The sequence below is a fragment of the Armigeres subalbatus genome, chromosome 1, assembly GCF_024139115.2.
Source record: "Armigeres subalbatus isolate Guangzhou_Male chromosome 1, GZ_Asu_2, whole genome shotgun sequence".
Lineage (NCBI taxonomy): Eukaryota > Metazoa > Arthropoda > Insecta > Diptera > Culicidae > Armigeres > Armigeres subalbatus.
In genome coordinates, this window is record NC_085139.1 from 87,740,545 (window position 1) to 87,761,510 (window position 20,966).

Consider the following 20,966-nt stretch of genomic DNA (forward strand, 5'->3'; position numbering starts at 1 on the left):
TAGCCGCGCATCTTACCGCACGGCCAAGGAGGGCCCTTATACTTAGTATACGAGAAAGGCAAAAACAGAGAACAATGATCTACTTTTATCAAAGCAAGTTCATGGAGAGGTATCAATCTCCGCCGAATATTTTTGAATTCGATTTTTGACAGCACTCCAAAAAATCGATCGTGTATTAATAGCAACAACTATTTACAGACTATTTACAGATTGAGAGTCTGCGTGAAAACCGCGTTAGTTTATTTATTTTTGGCTGTAATACGTGTAGGGGAAAACGCCAAATGTTGAACGGCTAATTTTGTCGCCTATTGTTGAACTCCCATAAGAAATGCACGTGCGTTCAACAATAGGCGAAGAAATTAGCCGTTCAACATTTGGCGGATTACCCTAATAGAAATAGAGTAAACGTAATAGAAATGAGAAAAGGGGATCAAGTCTCTCCTATTGTTCTTTTCAAGTTTCTTGAATGAAATACTTTCTAATTAGTTTTATATGCATACACGTATTTATTACCAACATACATGTCTTTTTTATAGCAGCATATAGAGTTCATTTCAATCTGAATAGTGCTAATTACAAGAGGACAAAAGTGAGCTTTCTTCTACGCTTTAGTTTTTTATATTTTGCATGAAATAAAATTACTTCAACATAACTCACTGAAGTTAAAAACCACTTACGTTAAATAATCTTTTGTCGAGTAATTACCATTGTATACTATACTAAATTTTGTCTATGTTGGATTTTAATGGCAGCCCAGCTTAAAACTATTGAAACAAAAATCCACTAATTCAATACTACAACTGTAAAATAACACAAGCATAACCGAATTATTTGTATTTTGTAAGGACCTTTTTTGTATCTAGAAATCAGTTTAACGTCTACGTTTAATACTTAGGTCGCCACAAAACACTTATGTTCTATCTCCAAACAGACGTATGTGAATACTTACTAGCCAATCGAAGCAAAAAGTGCGCTACTAGTGTGGGCAAGTTATGGCGGGGTAGAATTCATTGTTGCTAAATTCAAGCTCTATCTGGAATAAGGGCGAATGTCGCAAGAGAGAATTCTCTTCGCCGACTTCCCCTCTTTTAAATTAAAGTGACAAGCAGATGATTTCGTTGCGGTTTTTCCCCTCAGAACGAAAGAAAACAATGAAAACTTGCATTCTGAGGTGAAAAACCGCGATGAAATCCACTGCTTGTCACTTTTATTTAAAAGAGGGGAAGTCGACGAAGAGAATCCTCTCTTGCGACATTCGCCCTTTTACCAGATAGAGCTTGAATTGTCTTTATTAACTATTCATATAGATAATATAGCATATAACACTCTGTGCTCACAATCGTTTTGGGACCTTCAGACGGAACAATCAAACAGAAAGTCGGGATGCATCTTCTGGAAGTGCTCACATTTGGGTGTCAGGAATGTACGGAAGCTATCGTAGCCGGGCGGTCCGTGCTGCTGTTGTGACGATTGTTGCTGAGGATTGTTCGCCGGCCCGGAAACACGTTTCCGATGGTTGTGCCGCAATCCAATTGTGTACTTGATATCAAACTCCAGACTCGAAAATTCGTAGGCTGTTTTCTGCTGAAAGAAAAAAAAACGTATAATAATCAAATGAAAGCCTAATTTCGCTAGGAGAATATTTTATCAAATAATACGCGGCTATATTTAAATAAGGGAAGATCCATTAATTACGTAACGCAAAAATCGATCATTTTCAACCCCCTCCCCCCTATGTCACACTTTTTGTATGAAACATCTGAAAATTTTGTATGGGTTGTCACACTTCAGGAAACCCCCCTCCTCCCTCCAAGCGTTACGTAATTTATGGATGTTCCCTAATATGTTTGAAAAAATGTCAGGGATTGAATCCTAAAGAGAATGAACAAGTCTCTCACTTATCATCTCTGTATACATATATTGCGAGAAAAGAGAAAAATTCTAATTTTGCGGAGCAAAGAAGAAGAAGCAGACTGAGTGTCGGAAACTTCAAAATGGCATGCACTGTACGAAAAGTGTTGATGTTTCTTGATATCAAGAATATTCGAGAAATCTAAAATGTTCTAAATCACATAAATATATGACGAAATGCCTTCAAAGTATCTTAAAACTTGTTTAAAAAATATAGCGGCATGTAACATTCTTTTAAAGTTGCATATTCCCGTTGATTTTAATAATCAACATTCACACCGAAAAACTAAGCCAAAATTTTTTACAGTGCAACAAGTGATTTGACGTTTGCGGAACAGCTTTCCGACAGTCGACCGTCGGACCCCGGTTCGAATTTTTCAATCTTCTCGCAATACGATATGTAGCATACCGCGAGAGACTTTTTTCGCAAGCCGTCATGATAGAGAACTGATTCGGGAGGCTATACCCCATGATACATTTCTTTTATATGGGGCACACACTTGTGGTATGTATTCGTACCATGGTACAAGGCGACAAGAAAATAATTTCAAGGCCATCTTTAATGAAGACAATAATTGGTATGGCACTCATTTCAAGATGTTTGTACCATGGTATGAATACCACAAGTGTATCCCCCATATTAGAGAGCTACAAATGCGGGGAGCACTGGCTCTGATGATGCATTTCAACTTGTTCTACACAGCTGTGCAGTAACCAACACGAAATGAGCGAAAACAAAGCGAGAATCACCATTTTTCTGTGGGGGCTGTCTATCTGATTTTTTTTTCGCACTTGTATACAAGTTTGATAAATTTGTTATCATGACTTGTTATGATGCGGAACAGTTTTTGCCTCTCTTTTATCGTTGTTCGTTATCTAATGAGAACGATTTCTGCAAACCGTGGAAACTGCATATATCCATTTTACACAATTCCGAGAAAACAACAAAAAAAACTTGTTTTTAAACAAATTGGCACCGAACGGGGAAGGGTCGATTGGCCGAAACCCATTTGGCCGAATGCCACTAGGCCGAACACACCTTTAGGCCGAAACTCATCCGGCCGAAAGTCAATTGGCCGAACGGGTCATCCGGCCGAATAGGAGATTAGGACATTTGGCCGAATAGGACGTTTGACCGAATATCACTTTTTACAGTGAGAAGTGGCAGGTCTCACAGTAAAAAGTGAGAAGTGATTAATGAGGAGTGTGAATTGAGACATCTCACTTCACATTCCTTATTTCTCACTTCTCACTCTGAAAATGAGAAGTGAGTAGTAAGACGTCTTTGCTATTCGGCTAAATGTCCTATTCGGTGTAATGGTATATTCGGCCAAACAACTTTCGGCCTAGTGGCCTTCGGCCAAATGGCATTCGGCCGACGGATTTATATGATATTTCCTCGTGCGAAAATCACGAGTAAAGTTGAGTGATTCTTGAAAAACTAAAATTAAGATTCGTATGAAAATTTCGTATGGGCAGTTCACAACGTGCATTTTTGCAAGACAACGTCTACGCTTGCTGCGACGCAGCAGGTCACTGTCAGGTGATTGGAGGAGGACTCTGGCTTGATGGAGTGAGGTATTCGTTCAACTGCAAGAATTTACCATTCTCTAGAAATGTTGTGATAAAGTATGTCGAGAACAAATAGCCGAACACGTAACGACGTTCCTGTACCTTTCTACTTATTTTGCCTTACCTTTACAACCACATCATGAGAGCTGGGTCCCATCGGTTTTGATAGACATTCCCGGGTACCTCGACACAAGTGCAACCGATAACGTCCGCCGGGTTGTCGGTCCGCCCACGTAAGTCTCACCGCAAGGCCAGTTTTACGCGGCACGAATTTATAATTTATGCTCATTGCATTAGCTCCGGATTTTGTGCGGCGTTGATGACTGAAAAACGGTAACTTTACAATCTTCTATTATCTAAGTACATTTATTTACAACGCCTCATTACCTGGCATCATTCATCAACATGTTGTCCATGCTTATTTGCTTGACGGCACCTCCAACGTCCACCATAGTATCCATCATCTCATTACTGGCGAAAGACTTCAGTCGCCATTTGCCGTACACGCTCACCGCATGTAGTTGGAGATAGTAAATACTGTTAGGATGCAGTCCTTTGATCTCATAGTGGCGAGTTGGCTAACAAATAAAACAGAAATCTATATTTTCAATGATTTATCGAATCCACTAGATATCTACCGCTGACACAGTTGCCGTTTCCTTGAAAAGAGATGAGTTATCAGCCCGCGCTTCGCCGCTTACATTTAAATATAAACTCCAGCTGATTTTGTACTTCTCCACCGGGAGATCAGATCGTGGAAGCGACCACATAATTTTTCTACTGTACATCCCGTTTGTCGTCGCTACCAGTGGACCAAGTGTGAGATTCTTCGGTGGTTGAGGTGGGTTGGGCCCTACAAAAACGTCATGAATTTTGTTTACTAAAGTTCGATATTTATATTCGGAAAAACATGTCCTCACTTTTTCGCAGTTGAAACTCTTTGGAGACAGTGGAGTATCCTCGGGTACCTTTCTCGTTGACTGCGGCAACTCGTACCTGGTACCACCTGCCGGGTTTCAGTTTCAGTTCCCCAACGAACCTTTTGAGGTTTCCTGTTCGCTTGATCTCATAGATCATGTTCGCCTTGTGGTTCTGCCAGTCATTTTCCAATTTCCGCTCGGCAAAACTAACTCCGATGTGATGGCGTGACTCCACTACATAGTACGTGACGCTGGATTCCTCCTCTTCCACGGCCAAGTCCCACTGAATTTCAGCCATGCGGAAACTACGCCCAGCATCGCGAAGGATCACGTGCACCGGAACGGGTGGCAGTCCACGAACCTTGCTCAAACCGACAGGACTTTGGCAGCTCATGCCGCACGAGTGCGGGCAACATTTTTTCACCCCTGGGCAGTGGTAGTCCGTACTCTGGCAGGTGTTGAAACAGATGGCTTCCAGGCAATTCTGCGGTTCCTTTGGGCAGTCACCGTATTTTTTGTACGACGAGTTCTCCAAGTAGTCCCGGATGCAGGTGCTCTCGCACTGTTTCAAGGAAAATAATTGAAGATAATTTGATAACCCGTAACATAGTTGGAAATAAAATTTGATTCAATCTTTGAGAAGAAAACCGATGATATATGTGCTAGCATAGTGAAGCAATTAAAAGCATTTTAATACGTATAGAGTACAACAGGTATGAACCTTATTTCCCAAACAGGCTCAAAAATCGGTGGTAGCGATTGTGGTTCGGGAAGACGTTGTTTTCAAACTAAAATAAGTCCGTGCGTATGCGTGAATGAGGAGGAAACACCAGAACGGGCCGCACGCTCTGGTTGAGACCCCGAAAAGGTGATACGATTGGATAAGAGCTGGGCAATGGAGTGAAGATGAGAAAACGGGCTCCAAGTATTGAATGTTATGATGCCCCAGGTAAGTCGAGACAATTTCCATACCGAAAATTGCCTAGGCACCGCGAATCGAACCCAGCCACCCTCAGCATGGTTTTAATTTACGACTGCGCGTCGTACCGCTAGGCTAAGGTTAAAACACCTACAGAAATTAAATAATATTTTTTTATTATAAATTTATTTATTTATAATTAACTAGCAGACCCGACACTCTTCGTTTTGCCTCATATTGGTTTATTCTCTAATTAGTTCTCGAGTTATGCAGAAATTTATGTTTCATTTGTATGGGAGACCCGCTTTCCAGGGCGGAGAGGGGTTTTGGACCACCACAGAAACATATCTTCCCTCCCAAAACATCCACATGCAAGATTTGGTTCCATTTGCATGATTAATTCTCGAGTTAAACAAAGTTCTAACTAATTCTAACAAAAGAAATCCACAACCGTTCGAATGAAATCTCGTCAATAGACTGACTCCTTCAATCTCATTTCAACTTCCCATAGCCTCAAGCTTGGACGCGAGTTCATCATGTTCATATGTTTCTCTCCTTCACACTCCCATTTTTTCAATAATGCATGCCGCATTCCTCCTTAGCCGTGCGGTACGATGCGCGGCTACAAAGCGAGACCATGCTGAGGGTGGCTGGATTCGAATCCCGGTGCCGGTCTAGACAATTTTCGGATTGGAAATTGTCTCGACTTCCCTGGGCATAAAAGTATCATCGTGTTAGCCTCATGATATACGAATGCAAAAATGGTAACTTGGCTTAGAAATCTCGCAGTTATTAACTGTGTAAGTGCTTAATGAACACTAAGCTGCGAGGCGGCAATGTCCCAGTGCAAATGAAGAAGAGAAGATGTCGCATTCCTCAATCATTCGACCCTCGTATGTGCTTTCATTCTTAGGCTTTTAGACATCATCTTTCATGAAGATCACAAGATCAGAAGATCACAAATCGGACATGACTAAAGAAATATGTGTAAAACACTTTGTAAACTTTTTTAAAGGCTGAACCCAAACTTATGGCTGGGAGTGTACTTGGAAGTAGATAAATGTAATATGAACTTGACTGAAAATTTGTGAAAATTCACGGAAAATTTGTAATTTTTTGAACTGCTATACAATTTGTATGAATCAAAAAAATATAGAACCATTTTTTCTCAAAACTTAGTTTTTACACTTACACTTCTTGGCATTTGACCTACTTAACAAAAAAAAAAGTTTTGATTTATTTTTTATTCTAATACTTTCTAATACAAATACTATTAAAAATTTGATAGAGGCAAACAAACAAACATCTAGAATCTAATGGTTTGAAAGGTTGCAAAAAGCCTCCTTTCAAGAGGCTCGGAAGCCTCCTTTCAAGAGGCTCGGAAGCCTCCTTTCAAGAGGCTCGGAAGCCTCCTTTTAAGAGACTCGGAAGCCTTCTTTTAAGAGGCTCGGAAGCTTCCTTTAAAAAGGCTCGGAAGCCTCCTTTCAAGAAGGTCGGAAGCCTCCTTTCAAGAGGCTTGGAAGCTTCCTTTCAAGAGGCTTGGAAGCTTCCTTTCAAGAGGCTCGGACCTCCTTTCAAGAGGCTCGGAAGCCTCCTTTCAAGAGGCTCGGAAGCCTCCTTTCAAAAGGCTCGGAAGCCTCCTTTCAAGAGGCTCGGAAGCCTCCTTTCAAGAGGCTCGGAAACCACATTTAAAGAGGCTCGGAAGCCTCCTTTCAAGAGGCTCGGAAGCTTCCTTTCAAGAGGCTCGGAAGCCTATTTTCAAGAGGCTCGGAAGCCTATTTTCAAGAGGCTCGGAAGCCTCCTTTCAAGAGGCTCGGAAGCCTCCTTTCAAGAGGCTCGGAAGCCTCCTTTCGAGAGGCTCGGAAGCCTCCTTTCAAGAGGCTCGGAAGCCTCCTTACAAGAGGCTCGGAAGCCTCCTTACAAGAGGCTCAAGCCTCCTTACAAGAGGCCTGGAAGCCTCCTTTCAAGAGGATCAGGCCTCCTTAAGAGGCTCGGAAGCCTCCTTTCAAGAGGCTCGGAAGCCTCCTTTCAAGAGGCCTGCAAGCCTCCTTTCAAGAGGCCCCCAACCCTCCTCTCAACAGGCCTGGAAGCCTCCTTTCAAGAGGCCTGGAAGCCTCCTTTCAAGAGGCCTGGAAGCCTCCTTTCAAGAGGCTCGTATGCCTCCTTTCAAGAGGCTCAGAAGCTTCCTTTCAAGACGCTCGGAAGCCTCCTTTCAAGAGGCTCGGAAGCCTCCTTTCAAGAGGCTCGAAACCACCTTTAAAGAAGCTCGGAAGCCTCCTTTCAAGAGGCTCGGAAGCCTCCTTTCAAGAGGCTCGGAAGCCTCCTTTCAAGAGGCTCGGAAGCTTCCTTTCAAGAGGCTCGGAAGCCTATTTTCAAGAGGCTCGGAAGCCTCCTTTCAAGAGGCTCGGAAGCCTCCTTTCAAGAGGCTCGGAAGCCTCCTTTCAAGAGGCTCGGAAGCCTCCTTACAAGAGGCTCGGAAGCCTCCTTACAAGAGGCTCGGAAGCCTCCTTACAAGAGGCTCGGAAGCCTCCTTACAAGAGGCTCGGAAGCCTCCTTACAAGAGGCTCGGAAGCCTCCTTTCAAGAGGCTCGGAAGCCTCCTTTCAAGAGGCTCGGAAGCCTCCTTTAGAGGCTCGGAAGCCTCCTTTTAAGAGGCTCGGAAGCCTCCTTTTAAGAGGCTCGGAAGCCTCCTTTCAAGAGGCTCGGAAGCCTCCTTTCAAGAGGCTCCAAGCCTCCTTTCAAGAGGCTCAGGCCTCCTTTCAAGAGGCTAGGAAGCCTCCTTTCAAGAGGCCTGGAAGCCTCCTTTCAAGAGGCTCGGAAGCCTCCTTTCAAGAGGCTCAGGAAGCCTCCTTTCAAGAGGCTCGGAAGCCTCCTTTCAAGAGGCTCCAGAAGCCTCCTTTCAAGAGGCTCAGAAGCCTCCTTTCAAGAGGCTCGGAAGCCTCCTTTCAAGAGGCTCAGAAGCCTCCTTTCAAGAGGCTCGGAAGCCTCCTTTCAAGAGGCTCAGAGCCTCCTTTCAAGAGGCTCAGGAAGCCTCCTTTCAAGAGGCTCAGAAGCCTCCTTTCAAGAGGCTCAGGAAGCCTCCTTTCAAGAGGCTCAGGAAGCCTCCTTTCAAGAGGCTCAGGAAGCCTCTTTCAAGAGGCTCGGAAGCCTCCTTTCAAGAGGCTCGGAAGCCTCCTTTCAAGAGGCTCAGGAAGCCTCCTTTCAAGAGGCTCAGAGCCTCCTTTCAAGAGGCCTGGAAGCCTCCTTTCAAGAGGCTGGAAGCCTCCTTTCAAGAGGCTCAAGCCTCCTTTCAAGAGGCCTCAGGAAGCCTCCTTTCAAGAGGCTCAGAAGCCTCCTTTCAAGAGGCTCAGAAGCCTCCTTTCAAGAGGCTCAGAGCCTCCTTTCAAGAGGCCTGGAAGCCTCCTTTCAAGAGGCTCGGAAGCCTCCTTTCAAGAGGCTCGGAAGCCTCCTTTCAAGAGGCTCGGAAGCCTCCTTTCAAGAGGCTCGGAAGCCTCCTTTCAAGAGGCTCGGAAGCCTCCTTTCAAGAGGCTCGGAAGCCTCCTTTCAAGAGGCCTGGAAGCCTCCTTTCAAGAGGCCTGGAAGCCTCCTTTCAAGAGGCCTGAAAGTCTCCTTTCAAGAGGCTCGGAAGCCGCCTTTCAAGAGGCTCGGAAGCCTCCTTTCAAGAGGCTCGCAAGCCTTTCAAGAGGCCTGGAAGCCTCCTTTCAAGAGACCTGGAAGCCTCCTTTCAAGAGGCCTGGAAGCCTCCTTTCAAGAGGCCTGGAAGCCTCCTTTCAAGAGGCTCGAAGCCTCCTTCAAGAGGCTCAGGAAGCCTCCTTTCAAGAGGTCCGGAAGCCTCCTTTCACGAGGCTCAGGCCTCCTTTCACGAGGCTGGAAGCCTCCTTTCACGGGGCTCAGAGCCTCCTTTCAAGAGGCTGGGAAGCCTCCTTTCAAGAGGCTCGGAAGCCTCCTTTCAAGAGGCTCAGAAGCCTGCTTTCAAGAGGCTCGGAAGCCTCCTTTCAAGAGGCTGGGAAGCCTCCTTTCAAGAGGCCTGGAAGCCTCCTTCAAGAGGCCTGGAAGCTTTCCTTCAAGAGGCTCTGGAAGCCTTCTTTCAAGAGGCTCAGAAGCCTCCTTTCAAGAGGCTCGGAAGCCTCCTTTCAAGAGGCTCCAGCCTCCTTTCAAGAGGCTCAGGAAGCCTCCTTTCAAGAGGCTCAGGAAGCCTCCTTCAAGAGGCTCAGAGCCTCCTTTCAAGAGGCTCAGGAAGCCTCCTTTCAAGAGGCCTGGAAGCCTTCTTCAAGAGGCCTGGAAGCCTCCTTTCAAGAGGCCTGGAAGCCTCCTTTCAAGAGGCTCTGGAAGCCTCCTTCAAGAGGCTCAGGAAGCCTCCTTTCAAGAGGCTCGGAAGCCTCCTTTCAAGAGGCCTGGAAGCCTCCTTCAAGAGGCCTGGAAGCCTCCTTCAAGAGGCCTCAGAAGCCTCCTTTCAAGAGGCTCAGGAAGCCTCCTTTCAAGAGGCTCAGAAGCCTCCTTTCAAGAGGCTCAGAAGCCTCCTTTCAAGAGGCTCAGGCCTCCTTTCAAGAGGCTCGGAAGCCTCCTTTCAAGAGGCTCAGAAGCCTCCTTTCAAGAGGCCTGGAAGCCTCCTTTCAAGAGGCCTGAAGCCTCCTTTCAAGAGGCCTGGAAGCCTCCTTTCAAGAGGCTCAGAAGCCTCCTTTCAAGAGGCCTGGAAGCCTCCTTTCAAGAGGCCTGGAAGCCTCCTTTCAAGAGGCTCCAGCCTCCTTTCAAGAGGTCTCAGGAAGCCTCCTTTCAAGAGGCTGGAAGCCTCCTTTCACGAGGCCTCAGGCCTCCTTTCACGAGGCCTGGAAGCCTCCTTCACGAGGCCTGGAAGCCTCCTTTCACGAGGGCTCAGGAAGCCTCCTTTCACGAGGCCTGGAAGCCTCCTTTCACGAGGCTCAGGAAGCCTCCTTTCAAGAGGCTCAGAAGCCTCCTTTCAAGAGGCTCAGGAAGCCTCCTTCAAGAGGCTGGAAGCCTCCTTTCAAGAGGCTCAGCCTCCTTTCAAGAGGCCTGGAAGCCTTCTTTCAAGAGGCCTGGAAGCTTCCTTTCAAGAGGCTCAGGAAGCTCCTTTCAAGAGGCTCGGAAGCCTCCTTTCAAGAGGCTCAGGCCTCCTTTCAAGAGGCCCGGAAGCCTCCTTTCAAGAGGCCTGGAAGCCTCCTTTCAAGAGGCCTGGAAGCCTCCTTTCAAGAGGCTCGGAAGCCTCCTTTCAAGAGGCTCAAGCCTCCTTTCAAGAGGCCTGGAAGCCTCCTTTCAAGAGGCCTGGAAGCCTCCTTTCAAGAGGCTCAGAAGCCTCCTTTCAAGATGCTCAGAAGCCTCCTTCAAAGAGGCTCAGGTGTCGGTATCCTCTTTCAAGAGGCTCTAAAGCCTTTCTTCACGAGACTTGGAAGCCTCCTTTCCAGAGCCTCAAAAGCCCCCTTTTAAGAGGCTTGGAAGCCTCCTTTCAAGAGGCTCGGAAGCCTCCTTTCAAGAGGCTCGGAAGCCTCCTTTCAAGAGGCCCGGAAGCCTCCTTTCAAGAGGCTCGGAAGCCTTCTTTCAAGAGGCTCGGAAGCCTCCTTTCAAGAGACTCGGAAGCCTTCTTTCAAGAGACTCGGAAGCCTCCTTTCAAGAGGTCCGGAAGCCTCCTTTCAAGAGGTCCGGAAGCCTCCTTTCACGAGGCTAGGAAGCCTCCTTTCACGAGGCTAGGAAGCCTCCTTTCACGAGGCTCGGAAGCCTCCTTTCACGAGGCTCGGAAGCCTCCTTTCACGAGGCTAGGAAGCCTCCTTTCACGGGGCTAGGAAGCCTCCTTTCACGGGGCTCGGAAGCCTCCTTTCACGAGGCTAGGAAGCCTCCTTTCAAGAGGCTCGGAAGCCTCCTTTCAAGAGGCTCGGAAGCCTTCTTTCAAGAGGCTCGGAAGCCTTCTTTCAAGAGGCTCGGAAGCTTCCTTTCAAGAGGCCTGGAAGCCTCCTTTCAAGAGGCTCGAAGTCTCCTTCAAGAGGCCTGGAAGCCTCCTTTCAAGAAGCCCTGAAGTTTCCTTCAAGAGGCTTGGAAGCCTCCTTTCAAGAGGCTCAGGAAGCCGCTCTTCAAGAGGCCTGGAAGCATCCTTTCAAGAGGCCTGGAAGCCTTTTTCCAAGAGGCTCGGAAGCCTTTTTTAAAGAGGTTAGAAGCCTCCTTTCAAGAGGCTCGGAAGCCTCCTTTCAAGAGGCCTGGAAGCCTCCTTTCAAGAGGCCTCAAGCTTCCTTTCAAGAGGCTCGGAAGCCTCCTTTCAAGAGGCTCTGGAAGCCTTCTTTCAAGAGGCTCAGAGCCTTCTTTCAAGAGGCTCGGAAGTCTTCTTTCAAGAGGCCTGGAAGCCTCCTTTCAAGAGGCTCGGAAGCCTCCTTTCAAGAGGCTCGGAAGCCTCCTTTCAAGAGACTCGGAAGCCTTCTTTCAAGAGACTCGGAAGCCTCCTTTCAAGAGGTCCGGAAGCCTCCTTTCAAGAGGTCCGGAAGCCTCCTTTCACGAGGCTAGGAAGCCTCCTTTCACGAGGCTCGGAAGCCTCCTTTCACGAGGCTCGGAAGCCTCCTTTCACGAGGCTAGGAAGCCTCCTTTCACGGGGCTCGGAAGCCTCCTTTCAAGAGGCTCGGAAGCTTCCTTTCAAGAGGCTCGGAAACCTCCTTTCAAGAGGCTCGGAAACCTCCTTTCAAGAGGCTCGGAAGCTTTCCTTCAAGAGGCTCGGAAGCCTTCTTTCAAGAGGCTCGGAAGCCTTCTTTCAAGAGGCTCGGAAGCCTCCTTTCAAGAGGCTCCGAAGTCTCGCTTCAAGAGGCTCGGAAGCCTCCTTTCAAGAAGCTCCGAAGTTTCGCTTCAAGAGGCTTGGAAGCCTCCTTTCAAGAGGCTCGGAAGCCGCTCTTCAAGAGGCTCGGAAGCATCCTTTCAAGAGGCTCGGAAGCCTTTTTTCCAAGAGGCTCGGAAGCCTTTTTTTAAAGAGGCTTAGAAGCCTCCTTTCAAGAGGCTCGGAAGCCTCCTTTCAAGAGGCTCGGAAGCCTCCTTTCAAGAGGCTCGGAAGCTTCCTTTCAAGAGGCTCGGAAGCCTCCTTTCAAGAGGCTCGGAAGCCTTCTTTCAAGAGGCTCGGAAGCCTTCTTTCAAGAGGCTCGGAAGCCTTCTTTCAAGAGGCTCGGAAGCTTCCTTTCAAGAGGCTCGGAAGCTTCCTTTCAAGAGGCTCGGAAGCCTCCTTTCAAGAGGCTCGGAAGCCTCCTTTCAAGAGGCTCAAGCCTCCTTTCAAGAGGCCCGGAAGCCTCCTTTCAAGAGGCCTGGAAGCCTCCTTTCAAGAGGCCTGGAAGCCTCCTTTCAAGAGGCTCAGGAAGCCTCCTTTCAAGAGGCCTGGAAGCCTCCTTTCAAGAGGCTCAGAGCCTCCTTTCAAGAGACTCAGAAGCCTTCTTTCAAGAGGCTGGAAGCCTCCTTTCAAGAGGTCCAGGAAGCCTCCTTTCAAGAGGCTCGGAAGCCTCCTTTCACGAGGCTCAGCCTCCTTTCACGAGGCCAGGAAGCCTTTCACGAGGCCTGGAAGCCTCCTTTCACGAGGCCTCAGAAGCCTCCTTTCACGAGGCTCAGGCCTCCTTTCACGAGGCTAGGAAGCCTCCTTTCAGGGGCTCAGGAAGCCTCCTTTCACGAGGCTAGGAAGCCTCCTTTCAAGAGCTCAGAAGCCTCCTTTCAAGAGGCTTGGAAGCCTCCTTTCAAGAGGCTCAGAAGCCTTCTTTCAAGAGGCTCAGAGCCTTCTTTCAAAGGGCTCGGAAGCTTCCTTTCAAGAGGCTCAGAAGCTTCCTTTCAAGAGGCTCAAGCCTCCTTTCAAGAGGCTCAGGAAGCCTCCTTTCAAGAGGCTCAAGCCTCCTTTCAAGAGGCTCGGAAGCCTCCTTTCAAGAGGCTCAGAGCCTCCTTTCAAGAGGCCCGGAAGCCTCCTTTCAAGAGGCTCGGAAGCCTCCTTTCAAGAGGCTCGGAAGCCTCCTTTCAAGAGGCTCGGAAGCCTCCTTTCAAGAGGCTCGGAAGCCTCCTTTCAAGATGCTCGGAAGCCTCCTTCAAAGAGGCTCGGTGTCGGTATCCTCTTTTCAAGAGGCTCGGAAGCCTCCTTTCAAGAGGCTCGGAAGCCTCCTTTCAAGAGGCTCGGAAGCCTCCTTTCAAGAGGCTCGGAAGCCTCCTTTCAAGAGGCTCGGAAGCCTCCTTTCAAGAGGCTCGGAAGCCTCCTTTCAAGAGGCTCGGAAGCCTCCTTTCAAGAGACTCGGAAGCCTTCTTTCAAGAGACTCGGAAGCCTCCTTTCAAGAGGTCCGGAAGCCTCCTTTCAAGAGGTCCGGAAGCCTCCTTTCACGAGGCTAGGAAGCCTCCTTTCACGAGGCTAGGAAGCCTCCTTTCACGAGGCTCGGAAGCCTCCTTTCACGAGGCTCGGAAGCCTCCTTTCCCCCGGCCAGGAAGCCTCCTTTCCCGGGGCCCGGAAGCCCCCATGCAAGCGGCCCGGAAGCTTCCTTCAAGAGGCTCAAACCTCCTTTCAAGAGGCCTGAAACCTCCTTTCAAGAGGCTCAGGAAGCCTTCCTTCAAGAGGCTCAGAGCCTTCTTTCAAGAGGCTGGAAGCCTCCTTTCAAGAGGCACCAAGTCTCGCTTCAAGAGGCCTGAAGCCTCCTTTCAAGAAGCTCCAAGTTCTGCTTCAAGAGGCTTGGAAGCCTCCTTTCAAGAGGCTCGGAAGCCGCTCTTCAAGAGGCTCGGAAGCATCCTTTCAAGAGGCTCGGAAGCCTTTTTTCCAAGAGGCTCGGAAGCCTTTTTTTAAAGAGGCTTAGAAGCCTCCTTTCAAGAGGCTCGGAAGCCTCCTTTCAAGAGGCTCGAAAGCCGCCTTTCAAGAGGCTCAGCTTCCTTCAAGAGGCTGGAAGCCTCCTTTCAAGAGGCCTGGAAGCCTTCTTTCAAGAGGCTCAAGCCTTCTTTCAAGAGGCTCGGAAGCCTTCTTTCAAGAGGCTCGGAAGCTTCCTTTCAAGAGGCTCGGAAGCTTCCTTTCAAGAGGCTCGGAAGCCTCCTTTCAAGAGGCTCGGAAGCCTCCTTTCAAGAGACTCGGAAGCCTTCTTTCAAGAGACTCGGAAGCCTCCTTTCAAGAGGTCCGGAAGCCTCCTTTCAAGAGGTCCGGAAGCCTCCTTTCACGAGGCTAGGAAGCCTCCTTTCACGAGGCTCGGAAGCCTCCTTTCACGAGGCTCGGAAGCCTCCTTTCACGAGGCTAGGAAGCCTCCTTTCACGGGGCTCGGAAGCCTCCTTTCAAGAGGCTCAAGCTTCCTTTCAAGAGGCCTGGAAACCTCCTTTCAAGAGGCTCGGAAACCTCCTTTCAAGAGGCTCGGAAGCTTTCCTTCAAGAGGCTCGGAAGCCTTCTTTCAAGAGGCTCGGAAGCCTTCTTTCAAGAGGCTCGGAAGCCTCCTTTCAAGAGGCTCCGAAGTCTCGCTTCAAGAGGCTCGGAAGCCTCCTTTCAAGAAGCTCCGAAGTTTCGCTTCAAGAGGCTTGGAAGCCTCCTTTCAAGAGGCTCGGAAGCCGCTCTTCAAGAGGCTCGGAAGCATCCTTTCAAGAGGCTCGGAAGCCTTTTTTCCAAGAGGCTCGGAAGCCTTTTTTTAAAGAGGCTTAGAAGCCTCCTTTCAAGAGGCTCGGAAGCCTCCTTTCAAGAGGCTCGGAAGCCTCCTTTCAAGAGGCCTCAAGCTTCCTTCAAGAGGCTCAGAGCTCCTTCAAGAGGCCTCCCTTCAAGAGGCCTGGAAGCCTTCTTTCAAGAGGCTGGAAGCCTTCTTTCAAGAGGCTCAGAGCCTTCTTTCAAGAGGCTTGGAAGCTTCCTTTCAAGAGGCTTGGAAGCTTCCTTTCAAGAGGCTCGGAAGCTTCCTTTCAAGAGGCTCGGAAGCCTCCTTTCAAGAGGCTCGGAAGCCTCCTTTCAAGAGGCTCGGAAGCCTCCTTTCAAGAGGCTCGGAAGCCTCCTTTCAAGAGGCCCGGAAGCCTCCTTTCAAGAGGCCCGGAAGCCTACTTTCAAGGGACTCGGAAGCCTTTTTTAAAGAGGGTAGGAACCCTCCTTTCAAGAGGCTCAGAGCCTCCTTTCAGAGCTCAGGCCTCCTTTCACGAGGCTCGGAGGCCTCCTTTCACGAGGCTCGGAAGCCGCCTTCTAAGAGGCTCGGAAGCCTCCTTCAAAGAGGCTCGGTGTCGGTATCCTCTTTTCAAGAGGCTCGGGAAGCTCCTTTCAATAGGTTCGGAAGCCTCCTTTCAAGATGCTCGGAATTATTTCAATATTCTTGGAGGCCTGTTTCAAGAGGTTCGGAAGCCTCCTTTCAAGAGGTTCGGAAGCCTCCCTTCAAGAGGCTCAGGCTTCCTTTCAAGAGGCCTGGAAGCCTCCTTTCAAGAGGCTCAGAAGCCTTCTTTCAAGAGGCTCAGGAAGCCTTCTTTCAAGAGGCTCGGAAGCCTTCTTTCAAGAGGCTCAGGCCTCCTTTCAAGAGGCTGGAAGCTTCCTTCAAGAGGCTCGGAAGCCTCCTTTCAAGAGGCCTGGAAGCCTCCTTTCAAGAGGCCTGGAAGCCTCCTTTCAAGAGGCTCAGAAGCCTCCTTTCAAGAGGCTCAGAAGCCTCCTTTCAAGAGGCCCGGAAGCCTCCTTTCAAGAGGCCTGGAAGCCTCCTTCAAGAGGCTCGGAAGCCTCCTTTCAAGAGGCTCAGAAGCCTCCTTCAAGAGGCTCAGGCCTCCTTTCAAGAGGCTCGGAGGCCTCCTTTCAAGAGGCTCGGAGGCCTCCTTTCAAGAGGCTCGGAAGCCTCCTTTCAAGAGGCTCGGAAGCCTCCTTCAAAGAGGCTCGGTGTCGGTATCCTCTTTTCAAGAGGCTCGGGAAGCTCCTTTCAAGAGGCTCGGAAGCCTCCTTTCAAGATGCTCGGAATTATTTCAATATGCTTGGAGACCTGTTTCAAGAGGTTCGGAAGCCTCCTTTCAAAAGGTTCGGAATCCTCTTTTCAAGAGGCTAGAAAGACTCTATTCTAGAGGCTCGGAATTCTTTCAAAAGGCTAGGAAGCCTTATTTCAAGAGACTTGGAAGCTTCCTATCTAGGCTCGGAAGCCTTCAAAAGTCCTCAAAGTCTTGTGGAAAGCTTGATGTATTATAATAAACTAGTTTATTTGAGGACGCAGTAGTGCCCGTGGCAAGTGTTTTTTTTTGTTTCAATATAAACGGTTCATAACTTCATGCATTAAAAAAATCAAAATTTCCAACGTCTGTTGTCTGTGATTTTTTTCATCAAATGCTGTGTCTAAGGTTGTCACTGGTTTTGTTTTCTGCATCTGATAGTAAAAAAGAATTGAAGTGTCAAATGTTTTATTTTTTGTGAGAATTTTCCCGCGTGCTGCGTCTGGTTGGCTAGTCACCGGACAGAGAAACAGGGCTATTATATATAGTATAAGATTATGTTACATATATAATTATATAATCAATATATTATATAATTATTTAAGGTACGTGAGGGTGTTCAAGGGTATAATTTATAATTTAATATATTTGGAGACCCCTAAGAGTGAAATCAGTAGTAATTCAGTTTCATTCTAAATTTTCGACCACTATTCTAGTTTGAATCTTGAGCAAAATAGAACTAACTCGCTGGTTTCCCCAGCAGTGTTCCATTCATGTTTTTCAAATTTTCAATTAAATGAAATCATTATGTTGCTACCAAGAAAGGCGCCGTAATTGCAGAGTGGATTGATCCGTAGATGAAATGACGCATTCATACAATTGAAAAATATTCGAATCTCGTGATTCAATCGTGGTTCAAATCTGCAAAAAATAGAACGGAGCGTTATACCAGTTTTATTTTTTGACATTTGACTGGTATAAAAAATGAATCCAGAACAGCTGCTGGGAAAATGAATGTTTCAGATTCATATTCAAACTGACAGCCCCAAACGATTTGAATCACTGCTGATTTTACTCTAAGACATGCTAAATTGCCTAAAATGCACGGTGAATGGTTACTTGACGGTATGCGAAATTATTATACAATTTCTGTAAGGTTCTTATGCAGAACTGTATTAAAATATGCCATCCGCTGGTTGGGTGTACAGTTAGAATGTAAAAATGTGACCTCCACGTGGTGTGATGCTCAACGGACAGTTCCACCTTAAAAACTCTCCTAGGGAATCATAACGCACGCACTGCTCTTGAAAGTTAATACGGTTATCAATCAATTTCATGGGTTGCCTAAAAAAGCTGCGATGTGTTGATGTACCAGTTCAGGGTAATAGGTACCAGGTAATACCAGAAATGAAGATGTCTTTATCGCGACCTACTGCACCATATACTCGAACAATGGAGTCAGCACGGCATTTTACATTATCAAGCTGACTCAGCGAAACGAACCGCACATCATCTCTGCAGGGGTTTATCGTAAAAGCACCCGGGGCTATACGTCACTGATATGATTTGAAAAACACCAACCGTCAGCACGTGCTACGTTTCCAGTAAACATTTGATACGATTTTCTTTTCTGGCTACTCTCTGGTGCATGCCGATTACACACATACGTTCCCATACACACAACACTTCAGTTCATCGAACTGATTAGATTGGTCAATGATACTCGTTCCAGAAAGATATCTACATTACATATAATTATCTGAAGCAATTATGAAAGGGTTTAAGATTTTTGCGAGATTCTAACCTAAATATAAGCTATAGACATATGTAACGCAAATAAAAAATATATGGGTTATTAGGAGAACATCAATCACTTGACTTCAATCAATTCGGACAAAGAAAGAGAAAGTGAGTGTGTGAGGAAGAAGTACCATCATTTTGTCGTTTGTGTTCGTACATTTGGAACGACACCGAGCAATCAGCAGGTTGTCAGTGTGTCTCCGATTGGCTACCGGTGGTCCCAATCCTTCCGCCGTCCCATCTGCGCTTCCACCGCCGTTCACGAGGGCCGTAACGCCACCAATCATGTGCTGGATTAGGATCGATTTCAGCAAAACAATCGTGCACAACATCTGAAAAGGAGCAAGGAGAAGTGGATTAGTCATCAATCATATGAAGTGTGCACAAATGTAGCAAGTGATGGGCTGAAAGAGGAACTCACGGCTGACAGCCAACACGGTGCACCGTGAAGGGCGCCACTTCACGGTACGTTTCAAAATGAAGGCAAACCGATACTTTTAAGCTGTGCCGATTAGCCATACTTAGATATGCTAATGGGTTGGAGACACGTGTACTATATGGAAAAGCGAGTAGGGCCAGCTGAAACCGCTCGATCATGTTACAACGATTTCCGCCATAAAGCTCACCTGGGAAACGCAAACCGTATGGCAACAAAGTATCGAAGGTATATGCCGATTCTCATCAATCTTTTGATTGAAACTGGTCAGTTTTATTTTCGAGCGCACAATAAAATATGTGCTGACTTGTATAATTGAGTCAGGTTGCCGTCGTTGGTTAATGCAGTTTCACGAACGATGCAGAGTGCTGCTTTTCAGTTGGTTAACAGGCAGCATGAGGCCAACGGAATTTGCAGTGTCATAACTCAAACTGAATGGGACGCTCTAAAAGGACAAGACCAGAAGAATGTGAGACGAATCGCCGTAAGCAGTTTTTTTTTCGAAAAGAATGTCCGTCTTAAAAAATTTCACATCAAATTTAAATTTTTGTAATGTACGTTTGTTTTACATTGCGTAATTAGCGATGGAAAATTATATTGGAAGACCATGTTAAAATCATTTTCAAGCTTAAAAATACATAAAAATATTATTTCTCTTAAAAGTCGTTGTTCTAGAATCCAAGATTGCTCAATGTGGTCGTTAGGGTAACCGTACCCTTAGTGGAGGTAGCACCAATAGTGGAGGTAGTGGGGTTTTAATGAGATTTATCATATTTATACACTTTACGATGGTTTCAGTTGATGCGTCGTGCTTTAAATATCCTGTTGAATGCAACTTATCTTAAGATTTCGCTTGAAAAACTATTGAAAACAATGATTTTCCTTAACAAAATTGACTCCCTTGCACCTATAGTGGTGCAACTGTACCAATAGTGGCGAGTCACATAAGAGACCAATGGATAGCACCACTATGGAAACCAAAATTATTTTTTACCGCCACTAAAGGAACAGTGTACCCATAGTGGTACACGCAATATTTGGTAATTGTTAATGTTAAATGACATCAATCTCATTTTTGTTAGCAAATTTATTGTTTTATCTGTTTACTGAGATATTAAAGTTGTAAATTTCCCATAAATATCAGTTTTAAAAAAATATTTTCTTTTGTGGATCTACTAATACCTCCACTATTGGTACCGTTACCCTAATAGATTTCAAGCGCATAACTTTCTATTAGTTGAAAAATCACGACGAAAGAGCCGTCGCACGACATATTTTTGTGTAAAAATAGAACCTTGCAGGTTCCAGCAGTGGCCATTTTGGTCGGAAAGTCTTTTATGTACCATGCATCCCCATTTTATGGGAATCTATGAAGAATTACTCATCGAAAAACAGAAATGGAGCGATTTTTATGTTCCCCTTATATGACGCTTATATGACCGATGTGGGACCTCCTCAGACGTGCGGTAAGACGCGTGGCTACAAAGCAAGACCATGCTGAGGGTGGCTGGGTTCGATTCCCGGTGCCGGTCTAGGCAATTTTCGAATTGTAAATTGTCTCGACTTCCCTGGGCATAAAAGTATCATCGTGCTAGCCTCATGATATACGAATGCAAAAATGGTAACCTGGCTTAGAAACCTCGCAGTTAATAACTGTGGAAGTGCTTAGTGAACACTAAGCTGCGAGGCGGCTCTGTCCCAGTGTGGGGATGTAATGCCAAAAAGAAGAAGAAGAAGATATGACCGATAAGGTTGTCATGAAAGTCGTTTCCCGTTAGCCATTGTCTCTGGAACCATCATATTTATCACCACATAGCCACAAAATTGATGAGTTGACAAATGATGATCTTTCGAATGATATGTAAACTTTATAATTCGGTTACAATTTGACTGGGTCAATATGTCCCCAACATCTTATTCGTAACTTTTTTTGTGGGGTCGATCCTGTTGCACCTTAAAATACATTTTTCAAGTCAGATCCTTGATTTCCATAAAATATTAAAAGTCAAGAAATTTCAGAACGATCGGCACATCAGTTGAAGAGTTATTCTACTTTGAAGTTTCGTTTTGGGTCATATTGACCCCAACATCTAATACTAAGGTTAATCTGCGTTTAATCATTTGGAATGCTTATTCCGTTTTAAATACATGCGAGTATTTTTGGGATTGCCAAGAGGAACGTCACAAATTTCTCTAACCCGGAATATCCCGAAACAATGGAACATCCCACAAAAAAGACGCCAAAATCCGCATAAGATATGCGGTCATGTTTGTACAGATACGCCGCCTTTTTCGACATTTTTTGGTTTGGGGAATTTCTGTCGTTCCCCTTGCGGATTGCTTCATCGATTCGGTGGCACTCCGGAACAAGTGTAATAATGAGTATTTTCGGAGTCTTATCGCTGGCTGTGAAAACCCGGACTCGAGCCGGACTGGAATGACGACATTGGACTCGAATGGACTCGGGTATAGATAATCCACTGGAACAACCTGAATAATGAATATTTTTCTCAAGTCTCAGTAATACTGCACTGTTAAGCATTCAAAAGTTTATGACTAAGAAA

General features: G+C 46.6%; 1 protein-coding gene across 1 annotated transcript in view; it reads right to left on the minus strand.

The window, feature by feature from the left end:
- Positions 1-482: 482 nt before the first annotated feature.
- The window catches only part of LOC134227889 (anosmin-1), a 38,945-nt gene continuing 18,461 nt past the window's right edge, over positions 483-20,966 (minus strand). Inside the window, exons 2-8 of the mRNA XM_062709590.1 lie at positions 18,098-18,298; positions 4,404-4,965; positions 4,122-4,336; positions 3,871-4,061; positions 3,608-3,806; positions 1,281-1,584; positions 483-1,019 (exon numbers count right to left, since the gene is read on the minus strand). Of these exons, the coding sequence (XP_062565574.1) occupies positions 1,354-1,584; positions 3,608-3,806; positions 3,871-4,061; positions 4,122-4,336; positions 4,404-4,965; positions 18,098-18,298 (1,599 nt within the window). The 3' untranslated portion in view covers positions 483-1,019; positions 1,281-1,353. The remainder of the gene's footprint in view (positions 1,020-1,280; positions 1,585-3,607; positions 3,807-3,870; positions 4,062-4,121; positions 4,337-4,403; positions 4,966-18,097; positions 18,299-20,966) is intronic.